We start from the raw sequence: 14,675 nt of genomic DNA, 5'->3' as shown, positions 1-14,675 counted from the left end.
CCAATACCCCGTAGTGGGTAGGTGCCACATGTTTTGAGAAGAAGGCAAGCGACACAGCAAACCCAGAGCAAGCAAGAAATCCTCACCAAAGTGCCAAGACGTGAGTTATTCAAGTGACGAAGCTCGTTTGCATTAGGTGAGGATGTCGTCGGTCACCTGGCCCCGATCGGTCACCATGTTCGGTGTGCCACTTATTGGCCGAATTGGGCTCAGAACGCTAACGAGGTTATGGCCTCTGTTGCAGGCCACATACTTACTGAGAGCTCTTGCTTTCTCATTGTGTCTCGTATTTTCTTGGATTGTTTCACTATACATATATATATATATATATATATATATATATATATATATATATATATATATATATATATATATGTGTGTGTGTGTGTGTGTGTGTGTGTAACTTGAGGGCACCTTTAAATAGATGAATATATGTCGTTTGTGCCCCTTAATGATCCGGTATTATTTGCGCACTGGCTGACACGTAAGCGTGCATGATTAGCCTCAGCTAGTGCAGTCATGTACGCGTACCCCTGCTGACGTACGTGGTGAGGGATTTGAGAATAGTCTGACACCGTCTAATTCCTGACCACGACGGATCCACCAGTGTCATCATCGTGAGCCTATCTTTAATTCCACTGCAGGATGAAGGCCAGGGAGATGTTCAACTACCCCTGTCTCACGCTATAGCAGATTCCAACTTGCGCCTGCAAATTTCAGAATTTCATCGCACCACCCACTTTGCTGCCGTCCTCTACTGCGCATCCCTTCCTTCGGCACCCATCATGTAACACGAATGGTCCACCGGTTAACTACCCAACGTATTACATGGCCTGCCCAGCTCCATTTTTTTTTTGCTCTTAGTGTCAACTAGAATATCGGCTATCTCCGTTTGCTCTCTGATCAACATCGGTGTCTTCCTGTCTCTTAACGTTACACCCTCCATCGCTCTTTGCGCGGTCCTTAACTCCTTCTTCGGCTCTCCACCAGTGTACTCGTTGAATAACTGTCATTAGTACTACCATAGGCTTCAAAATTTTACTATGCGTATGGTCTGTGAAGTGGTTCAACTCGTGCGAAACTCAGACACGTAGCCTGCAATACAAAGTTTCAGTATAAGAAGGTTACCAACACGTGTGTAGCATTTATTAGACGCTCAATGCCCGAGCTACGCGAAAACAGAGGCCTTTTCGGGGAAACTGGCGCGCCTCGTATGCTTTCGACGCTGACTGTATATTATCAAATTAAACAAAATTTCCCACTCCACCACGGCAACAGATGGCGATCCAAGCTGTGCGTAATCCGAACTCCCTGAAGCTGGCCCAGGATGTGCGACCGCCGAGCGTCACAAGCCGGAAACGAAAGATGCGAATGCCCGAACTGCCACTCTTCACCGAAACGTCGGTCACGTGAGTAGGTTTCCTTCCGGGGGAAAGGGGGTCTGTCTTGCGCGTTGTGCGAATCTGCACGTCGTACTGTGCTCAACCAGCATTCGAAAGCGAGGTGAAGTCGCTAGCGACATACTTCGGACTCCATTTAGAGCACTTAGCACAGCGAAGACTATAACTAGCATATAGACGCACGTCTCCACAGCGCAGGAGGTATGCCCAATTGCGCAAGCTACAACATGACAGCAGGTTACACGTAGCATTAGCGCTGGTTTGTGAAGCCTCTTGTCTGAAGCCTTGTGCATGTCATATGTTTAACCAAGCCGAAAAAGCATGCACAAAACAAGTTAGCTATCGTCCCGTCATTTTACTTCGCACGTTCCGTTCTCGCTATGAGCCGTGAATGCATCGCTTCACTCGGAATTCGCCGAGTGTCACTCAACATCCAAGAAGTGACGACCCTCGTCCTCCACGATGCGCATATTACCCGCTGAGCATGTCGAAAGCCCGATAGACGTAACATGAGATCTGGCAGAAACGGATGCGAACACTAAACCTCGGCAGGTCGCGCCGCCTCGCGGACGTTCGTGGCCAAGGTTCCAGCGTGGTGGCGTTCGCGGCAGTGTTCCTGCTGCTGACCACGGCCACGGTGCTCTATCTTCGCATCCCTCCGCAGCAACGTTCCCTGCGTGGCAAGAGACCCATCAGCAACGCGCCTCTGGGAAGCTTCAGCAGCTGGGCTGCCATCGTCGGACACGAACGGTGCAACCACGTGCCCAGGTAAACACAATCGTCATCGTCACTGCCACCATCAGCCTGTCTAAAAGGTTAACTAAAGGATCAACGTCAAAGCTGTTTAGTCAGGCGATGAACTTTTTCAAGCACCTATCAAAGAAGCTTCACCGAATCAATGTAAGCTACTGAAGCATTCCTTCAAACGCATCTGGGAAGCTTGACCAGCTGCTTTGCCATCGTCGGCCGCCGCTAACGGCGCTAGCACGTGCCCAGGTATACACTATCATCATCGTCACTTGCCATCATCAGCCTATCTAAAGGGTTAACTAAAGGAGCAGCATCAAGGCACTTCGATCTAGTGATGAACTTTTTTTCAGGCAGCTATGAAAAAATGCTTCAACGCGTCAGCGTAATTGAGCTACTGAAGCTTTCTTTCAAACGCATCTGGGAAGCTTGACAAGATGCTTTGCCATCATCGGCCGCCACGAACGGTGCTAGCACGTGCACAAGTAGTATGGTGCAGCGTAAAGCAAGGGACGCAGAGAAAAAAATAGACAAGGACAAGCGCTTTTCTTTGTCCCTTGTCCCGCTTCGCGCTGCACCACACAAGCTCTTGTAAGAACCAACTAGCCCAAACCATCACCCTCCCAGGTAGTGCCATGGCCAGCACCATCCTCATCAGCTTATCTAAAACGACAGATAAAACAGCAACATGTAATCAGCTGCTCAAGTATTCTTTCACATGCCACAGGAGAGATATACTAGTTGGGCTGTCATCGCAGAGCGTAAATAACGCAAGCACGTGACCAGGTAGTACCACCGTTATCCTTACCATCATCAGCTAACATCAAGGAATGCCAAAGAGCGACACAAAAAAAAAGGCTAGACAGGTGATGAGGTCATCGTTCGAAAGTCTACCTTCGTCACTTGGCAGAAAATTGGCTGCTTATTACCTGTAAGAAATGACGGACAGACTTTCGGTTTTTTTTTAATTTCGTTGTCTGAAACCTCAGCACCAGTTAGTCAGTGACGTCACGCGTTTGGGATGTTTTGGCGCACTTGCTGGCGCAACTCACTGTGGGTTGTCATTTTTGACATTCTAAAGAAGTTAATTGACATTCTAAAGTAGGCGACTTGCCGGCCCCGCCAGCTTTCGAAAGCGGCGCTATTGGCTGCACATTGGAAAGTCCAACAACGCAACAGCTGAGGCCCCCCAAGTCTAACCTAACCATCTCCGAAAACACAAAATCAGCATTGCTTTTGATAACTTACCGGTCTGCAATAATCATTGTTGCCATTTTAGCGATTATTCTACTCCGGCGGCAGCTGCGTGTGGCGGGGCCGCGCGGACCCTATCACGACTGTCTTGAAGATGATCTGCTTGCGACGAGTAGAAAGCCTAGACGCGCCGCGGGCTTCGTGTGCGCTCTGTTCTCGCCGCTTAGTTCGCGATGAAGCGAGAGGCAGCCCGAAGGTCAATTCGCTCGCTACTGCTGCCGCTCTTCCTCCCTCCAGCGTTTTGACAGCGAGTGCCCGCGGTCGTCGAGTTAGTTGTGTTATTGTTTGTCTGTGCGAGCGTGACGCCATGCTTGTTAATTTAGTTGGTAAGCGATTGGTTACAAGTTTATATGGCCGACAAAACTACTACCCTTACTTCGTATAGCTGTCTAACAATTTGCTATCACATTCGACGCTTCGCCGTGAAACTGTTACTTTTTAGAGAGCTCGCCTTTGGTTCAAAAAGAAGCAAGCTCATTAACCTTTGCGTTACCGCAGAACACTGCTTTCTTAACCTCATTCTTCGCCTTCATCCTACCGCGCCCTTTCGTGCTTAATGCAGGAAGATTCTCATCGAGATGAATGGCACCGCGGCCGACGCTGCCGTAGCGTCTATGCTGTGCGTCTGCGTCGTGTTGTCCCACGCCTGCGGCCTCGGCGGCGGGTTTTACGCCCTCCACTATAAGAAGTAAGAGCTACCAACAGCACGTGCTGGTATAATTCGTTCTCCCGATCCGCCTACTTGATCAACTGACGAAAAAAAATGCCATACTCGGCGACAAGTCGCAACAGAACACATAGTCACACAGAGCATAAGTATTTGCCTACAGCGCAGCCACGAATTTTATACGCACATCTGTCATCCGAAAATCGCCAATACAAAGGAAATTTCTGGAAATGTGAAAAACTGTCGTCAACCAGACAGTAGCAAAAAGTTACAAAGCAAGTGCCGCATAGGCGTTTGTCAAGAAAGCTTCACATTTAAAGGTAAATTTGGTTCAGGCCCGTAAATCGAACCGAAGGACCGACAGCTCTCTAGGTCGGTTTCTCTACCATCTAAACTACCCAGGAGGCTAAATTGTCGCAGATGTGACACCGAATTAAACAATAATTAGAAGCACGGGAACATTCCATTTCGGCCACGTAGCCAGCGCCCTATAGAGGGACGCATCTGCAGAATAAATTTTTTGAGGGGATGGCCAAGATGCATGGACACTTCCTATGGTAATGTAACCTACCCGCTGACATGATTTTCTTATTTTGAAAAAAGTGGGAGAGGCCGAGGCAAACTGGCAAATGAATTTTTTGTGTGTGCTAAATTTTCTTTCACGCACTGCGCTTTCCTTGAGAGATTCGTTTTTTCTCGTATTCTGTTTAAAACAGAACGACAAAGTTGTATGGAAGAGGACAATTAGCGCGTCGTGTCAGTTGCTAATGCGCCACCTGTCAAAGCTGCCCCTTTCGCCGATCCGCGCAGCAAGACCCCGTCGGAGGTGAAGTTCGTGGACGCATGGGAGACGGCTCCGCTGCAAGCTTCCGAAGCCCATTACGTCGCCTATCACAACGACACCATCTTCGGTGAGTCGGATGATCCAGTAACCTCTCAGACAAACTGTTTTTTGCCCAATACTCCAACTATTTGTGAGCTGAAATGCGCGTCGTTGCGGGCCCAACTCTGCAACTCCAAAAGCTTGAAAAATGAAAGACGCTTGAGGAGCTCGTGTTTCGTTTTGATGTGCGCGACCGAAGAATTTAAGAAAATGTGCTGAATAAATATGATTAAGAACTGCTTTTATTTTGTTTGTACTATTGTGTACGTTACGTAGATGTCACTAGGACAGGCGCAGGGGTCATGAAAAGGATCAACGACTATGATGATGACGATGGCGACGATGACGTTAAGCGACTACGTTCACAGATCTACTTCCTTTGTCATAGTTCTAGCCAAAGTGGTGCTTTGCAGTTATCATTGTTGTCCACAGGAGACGCAACAATCGGCAAATCATTGCCACCGTTTTTCGACAATCTTTATTGTACCCACATTCTGTAACGTTGGACCCGTAAGAAATTTTGGGCGTTGATCAACGACTGAAGAAGTTTGGGTTCACCTAACGCAGGACAGAGGTAAGGGGATATCTCGAAGGGACGTCCGAATTAGATTATGATGATGATGATGATGACAAAGGTGGTGGTGTAGGTGTTAGTGGTGACGACAATCATCATGATGATGATGATGATGATGTCAAAAACAGTGGCTACTTACATCCACGCAATACGTAGGTGTGCGTTCGGCCGGCGTTCCCGGTCAAGTGAGCGGCTTCCGAGAGCTCCTGGACGCGGGAGGGTCACGCCTGCCCTGGGCAGCGCTATTCGAAGAAGCGATCAAGGTGGCCTCGCAAGGAGCGCCCGTAACGACGGAGATGGCACGGCAGCTGGCACGCCGACGGGCACACGTCCTGGCGAACCCGGCGTTAAGGTACGCTTTCTCTTTAAACTCAGTTTCTCAGGCCTGCGCTATATTGTACGTTTACTTTACCAGTTTGTGAGCCGAAGCGTGTCAGGCACGGGGACCAGTATTAGAGAGTTTTTAGCGCGTCCGGTGTTCGGATAAACGAAAGCGGACTGGGCGTTTTGCCGGAGGGGCGGAGGCGCAAATGTGAGCGGCCAGCACGGTGCAGCTACGTGGCGGCGCATAGTTCAATCAGACAAACACAGTGCTAATAGTGTTACGTGTTGGGCGAGTTGGTTGTACATGGTTCTTAAGAGACTTTTGCGCGCACAAAGACAGGACGTCGAACGGTGTCCCTTCCCTGTGTGTCCCTTCTTCGTTCGGCGTCCTGTCTTTAAGCGCGTAAAACTCTCTTAAGAAACACAGTTAATATTGCTCTACTTCGTATGTCCTACTTCGCTGCTGGCGTAAACTTTCGGCCACGGCGTAATCGTGTTGCTGCCGAAAACTTTACGCCAACAGCAAAGTAAAATGCACTTGCATATTGCAATGCCAGCTGTGCTTGTCTTGTTGAGCTCTGCACCATCAGGTGGCTGCACCGAGCAGGCCGCGTTTTCACCTTCGCCCATCCGGTAAAACGCCCAGTCTGCTTGCGTTTAGCGGAATACCGGACACGCTAAAACTCTTTATTGCCTCCTTCACGTGGGCACGTTAAGGTCTTGTGATAAGTGCCGGCGATTTAGTACTGCACGGTTACATTGTCCAAGTAACGCAGCCCAAGCAGTCGCCACACAGGTGAGCACATAGCGAGGACCAACGTCCAATAACGCCGCGCGTGATCAGCAGAGTTTCGTACAAAAATGTTTTTTTATGGAAATCTGGCGTTATAGTGGGCGTGCTCAGGCGGTACGACGCCTAATTCGCCATGGGAATGATAGGCAATGCATTCATTTGTCTAAACTTCATTCCTTTGGCTTCGAACAATCTTCTGGTTTCTTATTCTAGCCGCGCAAATATTTTCCCCTCAAGTTTGCTGTATGGCATTGATTATAACCCCCTTACATTCTAATTTCTACCACAGTGTTCTCGCAGCATAACAAATAAGAAGAGCGCTTCAAAACTTGGAATAATCACCAAAATGGAATGCCGCTACGTAAAAGCCGTTAAGATACAATGACATGCATGCTCTATAAGTATACCTGTGTGATATAAAACCCATGTAACGAATTGTAAAATGTAACATTTTAGAGCACCGAAGTGTTGGCCTGGCGCGCTTCTGACGTCACGGCGCTCCCGTACAGAAACACAGCTGGCACAAAACCGCTTTCTAGCTAAAAAAGCTTCTGCCGCCATAACGATAAAAAAATAATAAAAATGACGTGCAGTTCTGCTTTATGTGTGTGTATGGGGGGAGGGGGAGAAGGGGTACGCTGGGAAACATAGGCTTGATCTCACCATCGGAAAATAAGGTTATCTTATTTGCTGCATCTGAGCTATTCGACCAGACAGCAGCAGCAACCGCGATCAGCAAGGTCTGGGAGGTGTTCGCTAAGAAAGCTGCGTTTTAAAAGCAAGGAACCTTACATGGCACCGCTTTCCAAGCTATACCCTATGTGCCTGTTCTCTACACCCTTCTTCTTCCGCAGGTCGCTGTACACGAAGAACGGCCTAGACACCTTAGTCGGGCCGGAAGACGTGGTGGTCAACGAGCCCCTGGCTCGAACTCTCCAGATTCTGGCCGCGAAAGGTAGCGGAGACTTCTACACCGGGAGCGTGGCCGCCGACCTTTTACGTGACGTGCGCGCGTCGGGTCAGTGGCGAAAGCTTTTTCTTGTACCGTGACGTACGCGAGGTTTTCGTTAACGATCCTTAAAAAATTAAATTATGGGGTTTTACGTGCCAAAACCACTTACTGATTATGAGGCACGCCGTAGTGGAGGACTCCGGAAATTTCGACCACCTGGGGTTCTTTAACGTGCACCTAAATCTAAGCACACGGGTGTTTTCGCATTTCGCCCCAATCGAAATGCGGCCGCCGTGGCCGGGATTCGATCCCGCGACCTTGTGCTCAGCAGCCTAACACCATAGCCACTGAGCAACCACGGCGGCTGTTAATCATCCTTGGCTATCGTTCAAAAAACACTGTATTTGAACGTATATGGAGCATATTGTTCCCAAGGGAGAGAAAGAAAGGAGAGGGAAAAGGCAGGGAGGTCGACCAGACGAGCGTCCGGTTTGCTACCCTGCACGAGGAGTAAGGGAAAGGGGGAATAGAAAGAGGAAGAAAGGAAGAAAGTGAGCACTGAGTGAAACGAGGAAGGATGCACAGGAGCACTATAAGTGGTCTCTGAAATCAGTGCGCTTCAAGAAGTTTACCGGCTTGAGCAATCTTTGTTCCGATAATCTACTTTGCAATCTTTAGAACAAATATTGCCAAAAAAACTTTAGTTCGAAATTCCTGCATTTTCACGGAGACTTTGCGTCAGTAGCGTAAAGCAGCGTCAGTAGCGTAGGGCGTTTAGAAATGTGTACTAAAATGCGGACGTGTTTCAATTTGAATGCCGTAATTGAGCAACCGACCAATGAGTTGAAAGGTATGTTTAAAAAGGTAGGCAAGACTACTACAGCATACACCTTCCTGGATTTGTGAAAACGCTTCGCGGATAAACTTTGGAAGTTGATGGCGCATTACTGTTTTTGTGACATGTTTTTGATAGATGATAAGTGCATACGCGATTAGTATGTAGCTGGTTGTGCCTTCAATAATCATTTTAAGAGCATTTACAAGAAACAGTGGCTGCGTCCCGTCATTTTACGTTGATTTGCCTTCTGCCCCTGATGTAAGTATTTCCGGACGCGGCATATTTGACTTGCTATTAAAACTCGATCTAAAACATATCTCCGGCCTGGATGACATATCCAACGGCTTTTTTTTACGCTATGCTCAGTGGAGTGCAAACCACCTAAATGCTATGACGGCAGCTGCATATGCGATGAGGACAGAGTGCGCCGAGTGCTGATAGCTTCGTGTGCGCTGTGTTCTCGCCGCTTAGTTCACGTTGAAGTTAGAGGCAGCACGAAGGTCAATTCACTCGCTGCCGCTGCCGCGTTTCCTCGCTCCAGCGTTTCGACAGCGAGTGTGCACGGTCATCGAGTGAGATGTGTTCATGTTTGCTTGTGCGCGCTTGACACTATTCTTTTTAATTTAGTTCGTAAGCAAATGTTTACAAGTTTATACGCCCGATAAAACTACCATCCTTTCTTCGTATAGCTGTCTACTAGTAAACTTTGCTATCGCAATCGATGCTTCTGCTTTCGGGCGAAACTGCGACCTTCTTAAATTTCAGACGCTTCCCTTCTCTTGGCACCCATTCGGTCACTCTAATGTGCGTAGGTTACCTGCCATGCGTATTACACGTCCCGGTCAACCTTATTTATTCCTCTTAATGCTAACAATAATATCGGCTGCCCTCCTCCGCTCTCTAATACACAACGCTGTCTTCCTGTCTCCTAACGTTGTACCCTGTATAGCGATGGGACAAAAAAAAAAGAAACACCTTCCCTCAAAGTGCGTGGAGTGTATAGCTCACTCTAAAGGAATTTACACGCCTCAAGAGAGAATAAGGGTGCAATTCGACTTATAACCTAACCCTTACACTCAAAAAAAGAGTATAAGGTGTGAGTTAGAGACAGATTTACACACCCTTATTCACATTTGAGGGTGTAAACCATGTGTTCAGTCCATTATGACACGAAATTTCACGCGCAGACGGACTCTTGACGGAGAAAGACCTGGCCGAGTATCGTGCGCGCGTGGGTAATGCCACCGGCATGCAACTGGACAAAGTTATGACCATGTGGTCAGCCCCGCCCCCTTCGTCTGGCATCGTGGTCAGCTTCATACTGGCACTGATGAGCAGGTGCGGTGACGTCACAGTATCTTCACTATTGTTTTATTTATTTATTTATTTATTTATTTATTTAACAGCGAATAATTGTTTACGCGTTCGTGCCCATTTTACGAGAAAAGCGGAAATGCAGCTGCAAGCGCAGCATGCACAAGTTACACGCCTAGAGCAGAAAAAAAAGATATCAACCCTACCGAGAAGGAAATCTCAGTCCATCGCAGCTGTAGGGTTTCGCGTTTTCGGAGTTATTCGGGAGAAAAGTTAGAAAATGGTTTCATGTATTTACGCGTAAATCAGTGTTTACATGAGGTTTATTTTAGTGCGCAATGGAATACAGATATTTTCCACCATTCTAGCAAAATCAACCGGTCCTGATGGTATACCCAATACTTTTCTCGTTCGTTATTCATTGTGGTCTGCTCGCTACCTAACCATCATCTTTTAAAAGTCCCTCAATACCGCCATCGTTCCATCCTCATGGAAGCTGGCCAAAGTACATCCATTATTCAAATCCGGTAATAAGCAGCTCTTATCTAATTATAGACCTATTTCATTAACATCATATTCATGTAAGATGCTGGAGCACATAATTCACAAACATATAGTGGAATTTCTGGAATCTAATAACATTCTTTCCAACTTTCAGCATGGTTTTAGGAAAGGTTTCAGCACCTTAACACAACTATAGCAGAATTCTCACACGACATCCTCTGTGCCCTTGATATCGGCACCCAGATCGATGCTATATTTATAGATTTTTCCAAGGCTTTCGATACTGTACTGCATTCTAATCTCTTAATAAAGCTTAACATGATCTTGAAAAATTCTCACTTGGTTAGTTGGATTGCCAGTTTCCTTTCTCATCGGTCACAATACGTATGTTATAATTCAACTAATTCTTCTTCTGTTGACGTGTCATCTGGTGTACCCCAAGGGTCGGTTCTTGGTCCTTTACTATTTCTTCTATACATTAATGACTTACCTCGAAACGTCACTTCACACATACGCCTTTATGCGGATGACTGTGTTTTGTATCGCGTGATTAATACACCAGACGATCATCTTGAACTAAATTCCTCATTTGTCAGCTTCTGTACCTGGTGCAACACTTGACAAATGAAAATTGATTTTACTGAAACTGTGATAATGTCATTTTCTAATAGTGCCTCTCCTTCATTGACCAATTACACTTTCAACGACTTATCCTTGCACAGGGTCTGAGAATACAAGTATCTTGGCGTCATATTTACCACTAACATGTCCTGGTCACAACACATTAATTTCATTTGCACTAAAGCACTCCGAAAGCTCGGGTATTTGAGGCGCAATTTTACCAATTCTCCAATGGAAACTAAGTTGCTAATGTATAAAACTTTAATTCACCCAATCGTCGATTACGCTTCTCCTGTCTGGAACCCTCATAAGCAGTGCGACATTAACTCCATTGAGAGCATACAACGAAAATCTATTAGGTTCATATATCGTCGCTATGATCCCTATTTTTCACCCTCTCGCGCCTTATCTTCTTTGAACCTAACGCCTTTATCCATACGCCGTCACATTGAGTCATTGAAGTTTCTGCATGGCATTGTCAATTTTTCTTATCGTGTCTCACATCCCATATATATTCCTTCAGACATTCCTCGGTCAAGTAGGAGTCACCATAACCTTAATATTAAGCCTTACTTTGCTCGATCTAATAAATTTAAATACAGCTTTTTCCCACGTACCATTGAATTCTGGAACTTAATTCCCGGAACAATTAGGTCACTGCCATTAAACGATTTCCTGTTAAAAGTTAACCACACCTGATTTTATGTATTTTCTTGTTGTTACAGTGTATTTACTCATTCTCGTTTTTGTACTAATTCTCAGTGTTGCTGCTATATTGAGTTTCATTTGTGTCATTTGCCTTAGTTCTTGTGAATTTTTAATGTTATTGTTTACTTGGTTTTTTGTATGACTTTTTTTTGTCTAACCCACTCCTGCGATAGCCCCATATAGGGGCTGCAGTATGTACAAATAAATAAATAAATAAATAAATAAATAAAAAGTCAGCATATCCGCAGTAACGTTCTTTATTTAAAGTCAATATTAACAATAGTGGGAGATTTTATAGCCGCTACAGTTTACTCCAATATATGTATGTGAATTTAAATATGTTGGAAACGACTCGCTCTTTCCGATCGGCATACGAAACAAAAACATCACAACACCCTTTTTTCTCCCTCTGTTTGGTCCGTTCTTTGGCTCTATCTCGTTTTTTGTTTATTAATATACATTCGTTTGCTTCTATCTTGTTTAGAACGATTTACCGCAGTGATGGTGACGTTCCAAGCTGTATACGCGCATACAGGTAGCTCAAACATACAGGATGTCACTGTCACCTGCACGCCCTTAGGCCGAAGTATACGGAACGCAGGCTCGCCGAAAAAATTAAAACTGAAGTTCGTGGAAATTCAGATCTGCACAATGGAACTGACAAGTGCACTGGAAAGTTCGCAACGTCAAGTTTGGGCGGCAGTCCTCAGTTTCTGGTTGCATTCGTAGGCGGAGAAGAAAATCTGCTTTGTCGCGGAATCCCTGGTCGCCACGCAATTTTGCTCAGGGAAGTACGTGTACATGACCGAAGTGATACGTCACCTGTACAGTGTGATTGAAGTTGTCTTCACCGCAAGAAAACTAATGAGGAGGAGAAGACAGCTTTCACGTCAGCCCCGTTGAGAGCGATCGAAACCGTGCAGGCTGTCACCTGCGAAAGAGAAGGCTCCACGAGATACGTCACCTGTACGATGTGATTGAAGTGGGCTTCACCGCAAGAATACTGACGATGCGGGGAAGACAGCTTTCACGTCCGCTCTTTAGCGAGACACGCACGCACGCAGAGACAACCCCGTTGAGAGCGATCGAAACTGTGCAGGCTGTCACCTGCGAAAGAGAAGGCTCTACGAGATACGTCACTTGTGCGATGTGATTGAAGTGGGCTTCACCGCAAGAAGACTGACGAGGCGGGGAAGACAGCTTTCACGTCCGCTCTTTAGCGAGACACGCACACACGCAGGGACAGCCCTGTTGAGAGCGATCGAAACTGTGCAGGCTGTCACCTGCGAAAGAGAAGGCTCTACGAGATACGTCACCTGTACGATGTGATTGAAGTGGGCTTTACCGCAAGAAGGCTGACGAGGCGGGGAAGACAGCTTTCACGTCCGCTCTTTAACGAGACACGCACGCACGCAGGGACAGCTGTTGAGAGCGATCGAAACAGCGCGGGCTGTCGCCTTCGAAAGGAGAATGCTCTACGTTCTCCTCCTATACGGTGTTCACTCGGCGACCGCAGGTTCCGCCTGTCGGAGGGCATGACGCTTCCGGACGACGGTGCGACTGCGCACCGGTTGGTCGAGGCCTTCAAGTACGCCATCGCGCGCAGAGGCCGCCTCGAAGACCCCCTCTTCGGTGACGTCACCGCGGTAAGAAAAGGAGCCACGTCTTCCGGCCGTTGAGCGCGCGCGTGACTTAAGAGGGCGCGTCAGACATAGTAACGTGACCCGCCACGGTGGCGTAGTGACTTTGACGTTACGCTACGAAGCCGGAAGGCGCGGAATCAAATCCGGGCCGCTGCGGTCGCATTACGATGGCGGCGAAATTTAGAAAAAAGTCAATAAGTAAATAAAATAGAACGAAGAAAAAAACGCCCGCCTATAGTGCATTGAGTGCATGTTGGTCAGAATTAGTACGAAGTCCCCCCCCCCCCTGCTACGGTGTGCTTCATCAGCATATGCTGGTTTTGTCCCGTAAGGCCCTAAAATGTAATTTTAATATTAAATTGGCCATGTAGCACTGTTTCATGTAGTCGACACCTTCTAGCATAGAGCAAACGCTGCAAGGATGTTAAAAGGGCCATCTATCGAACAATATCGAGCAAGTCGGAACGAATTCATTTTGGGTAGAAGAGAGATAACGTAGGGGACGCTTCGGTGAAAACACGAGAAGGATGGAATGGTTGTAGCGACTGAGGAGTATTTCATTTGGTGCCTGCGCCTATCTATCCAAAGGAACTACGTAAAAGAAACAAAAAGAAGAAACTAAATATTTCACTCTTGCACTTCAATTTCACGGTTTTCCGGTTACTAATTCAGTTTCAATTTATTTTTATTACTTTTTATCCTTGCACAGCCCGATTCAAGGCCGATCGCCAGTGCAGATAGCGCCATTCCAATGAGGAACAACCAACCAACAAACCGACATCTTTGGAATGACAACAGCACAGCAAAACTCTCATATTTTTAATAAATTTCTTTTTATTTTTTTCACCCAAACCATTCCGGAAATCATCCGCGTTGTCACCATGTTGTCCTCATTACAAGCAGCGGCGTGCGTCCACGCCAATATTTCGCCACGTGCGAGGCCCACTGCGCTCCTTTCTCAGCCTTCCTGCTTTAACTGTGCGTTCTCCAAAACGAAATAAGGACGATTCGACAGCTACAGCCTACATCTAAGCGGTTGTTTGCCCCCCTATAATAACCTCTGCACCATTTGACAAAGACGTCCCATCTTGAGCACAATGCGTTGGCGGGCTAGTTGGTGCGAATCCGTAATTAATTTGTTTAGCGCAAGGCAACGGACACAAGACGACAGGACAAGGTGCTACCAGAACAGCGGGTTCAGGAGATGACACAGACACACAAAAATCAGGGCCCACAGTAGAAAAAAGATAATTCAGCACAATGCGTTGGCGGGCTCGCACCAACTAGCCCGCCAGCGCATTGTACCGAGCTGTTCTTTCTTGTACTGTGGTCCCCGATTTTTGTGTGTCTGTGTCATCTCCTAAACCTGCTGTTCTGGTAGCGCCTTGTCCTGTCGTCTTTCTTGTGTCCGTTGCCTTGCGCTAAACAAAGTATCGGGGCAGAAACCTGGAGG

The 14,675-nt window shown here is 46.9% G+C and overlaps 1 protein-coding gene across 4 annotated transcripts in view; it reads left to right on the top strand.

Annotated features, from left to right (window-relative positions):
- Window positions 1-26: 26 nt before the first annotated feature.
- The window catches only part of LOC135917131 (scoloptoxin SSD14-like), a 28,001-nt gene continuing 13,352 nt past the window's right edge, over window positions 27-14,675 (top strand). The window contains exons 1-9 of one of the 4 annotated variants that reach the window (XM_065450613.2): window positions 27-100; window positions 1,279-1,409; window positions 1,953-2,168; window positions 3,964-4,089; window positions 4,879-4,979; window positions 5,682-5,877; window positions 7,497-7,660; window positions 9,620-9,770; window positions 13,096-13,225. In XM_065450613.2, coding sequence (XP_065306685.2) covers window positions 1,279-1,409; window positions 1,953-2,168; window positions 3,964-4,089; window positions 4,879-4,979; window positions 5,682-5,877; window positions 7,497-7,660; window positions 9,620-9,770; window positions 13,096-13,225 — 1,215 coding nt within the window. In that variant the 5' untranslated portion in view covers window positions 27-100. Of the gene's footprint in view, window positions 137-1,278; window positions 1,410-1,952; window positions 2,169-3,963; window positions 4,090-4,878; window positions 4,980-5,681; window positions 5,878-7,496; window positions 7,661-9,619; window positions 9,771-13,095; window positions 13,226-14,675 lie in introns of all 4 variants that reach the window. The other 3 variants (XM_065450612.2, XM_065450614.2, XM_065450615.2) reach the window with 3 other exon arrangements.

Source organism: Dermacentor albipictus, chromosome 8, assembly GCF_038994185.2.
Source record: "Dermacentor albipictus isolate Rhodes 1998 colony chromosome 8, USDA_Dalb.pri_finalv2, whole genome shotgun sequence".
NCBI lineage: Eukaryota > Metazoa > Arthropoda > Arachnida > Ixodida > Ixodidae > Dermacentor > Dermacentor albipictus.
Note: the sequence above shows the minus strand (reverse complement) of the source record. Positions and strands in the feature narration are given on the sequence as shown.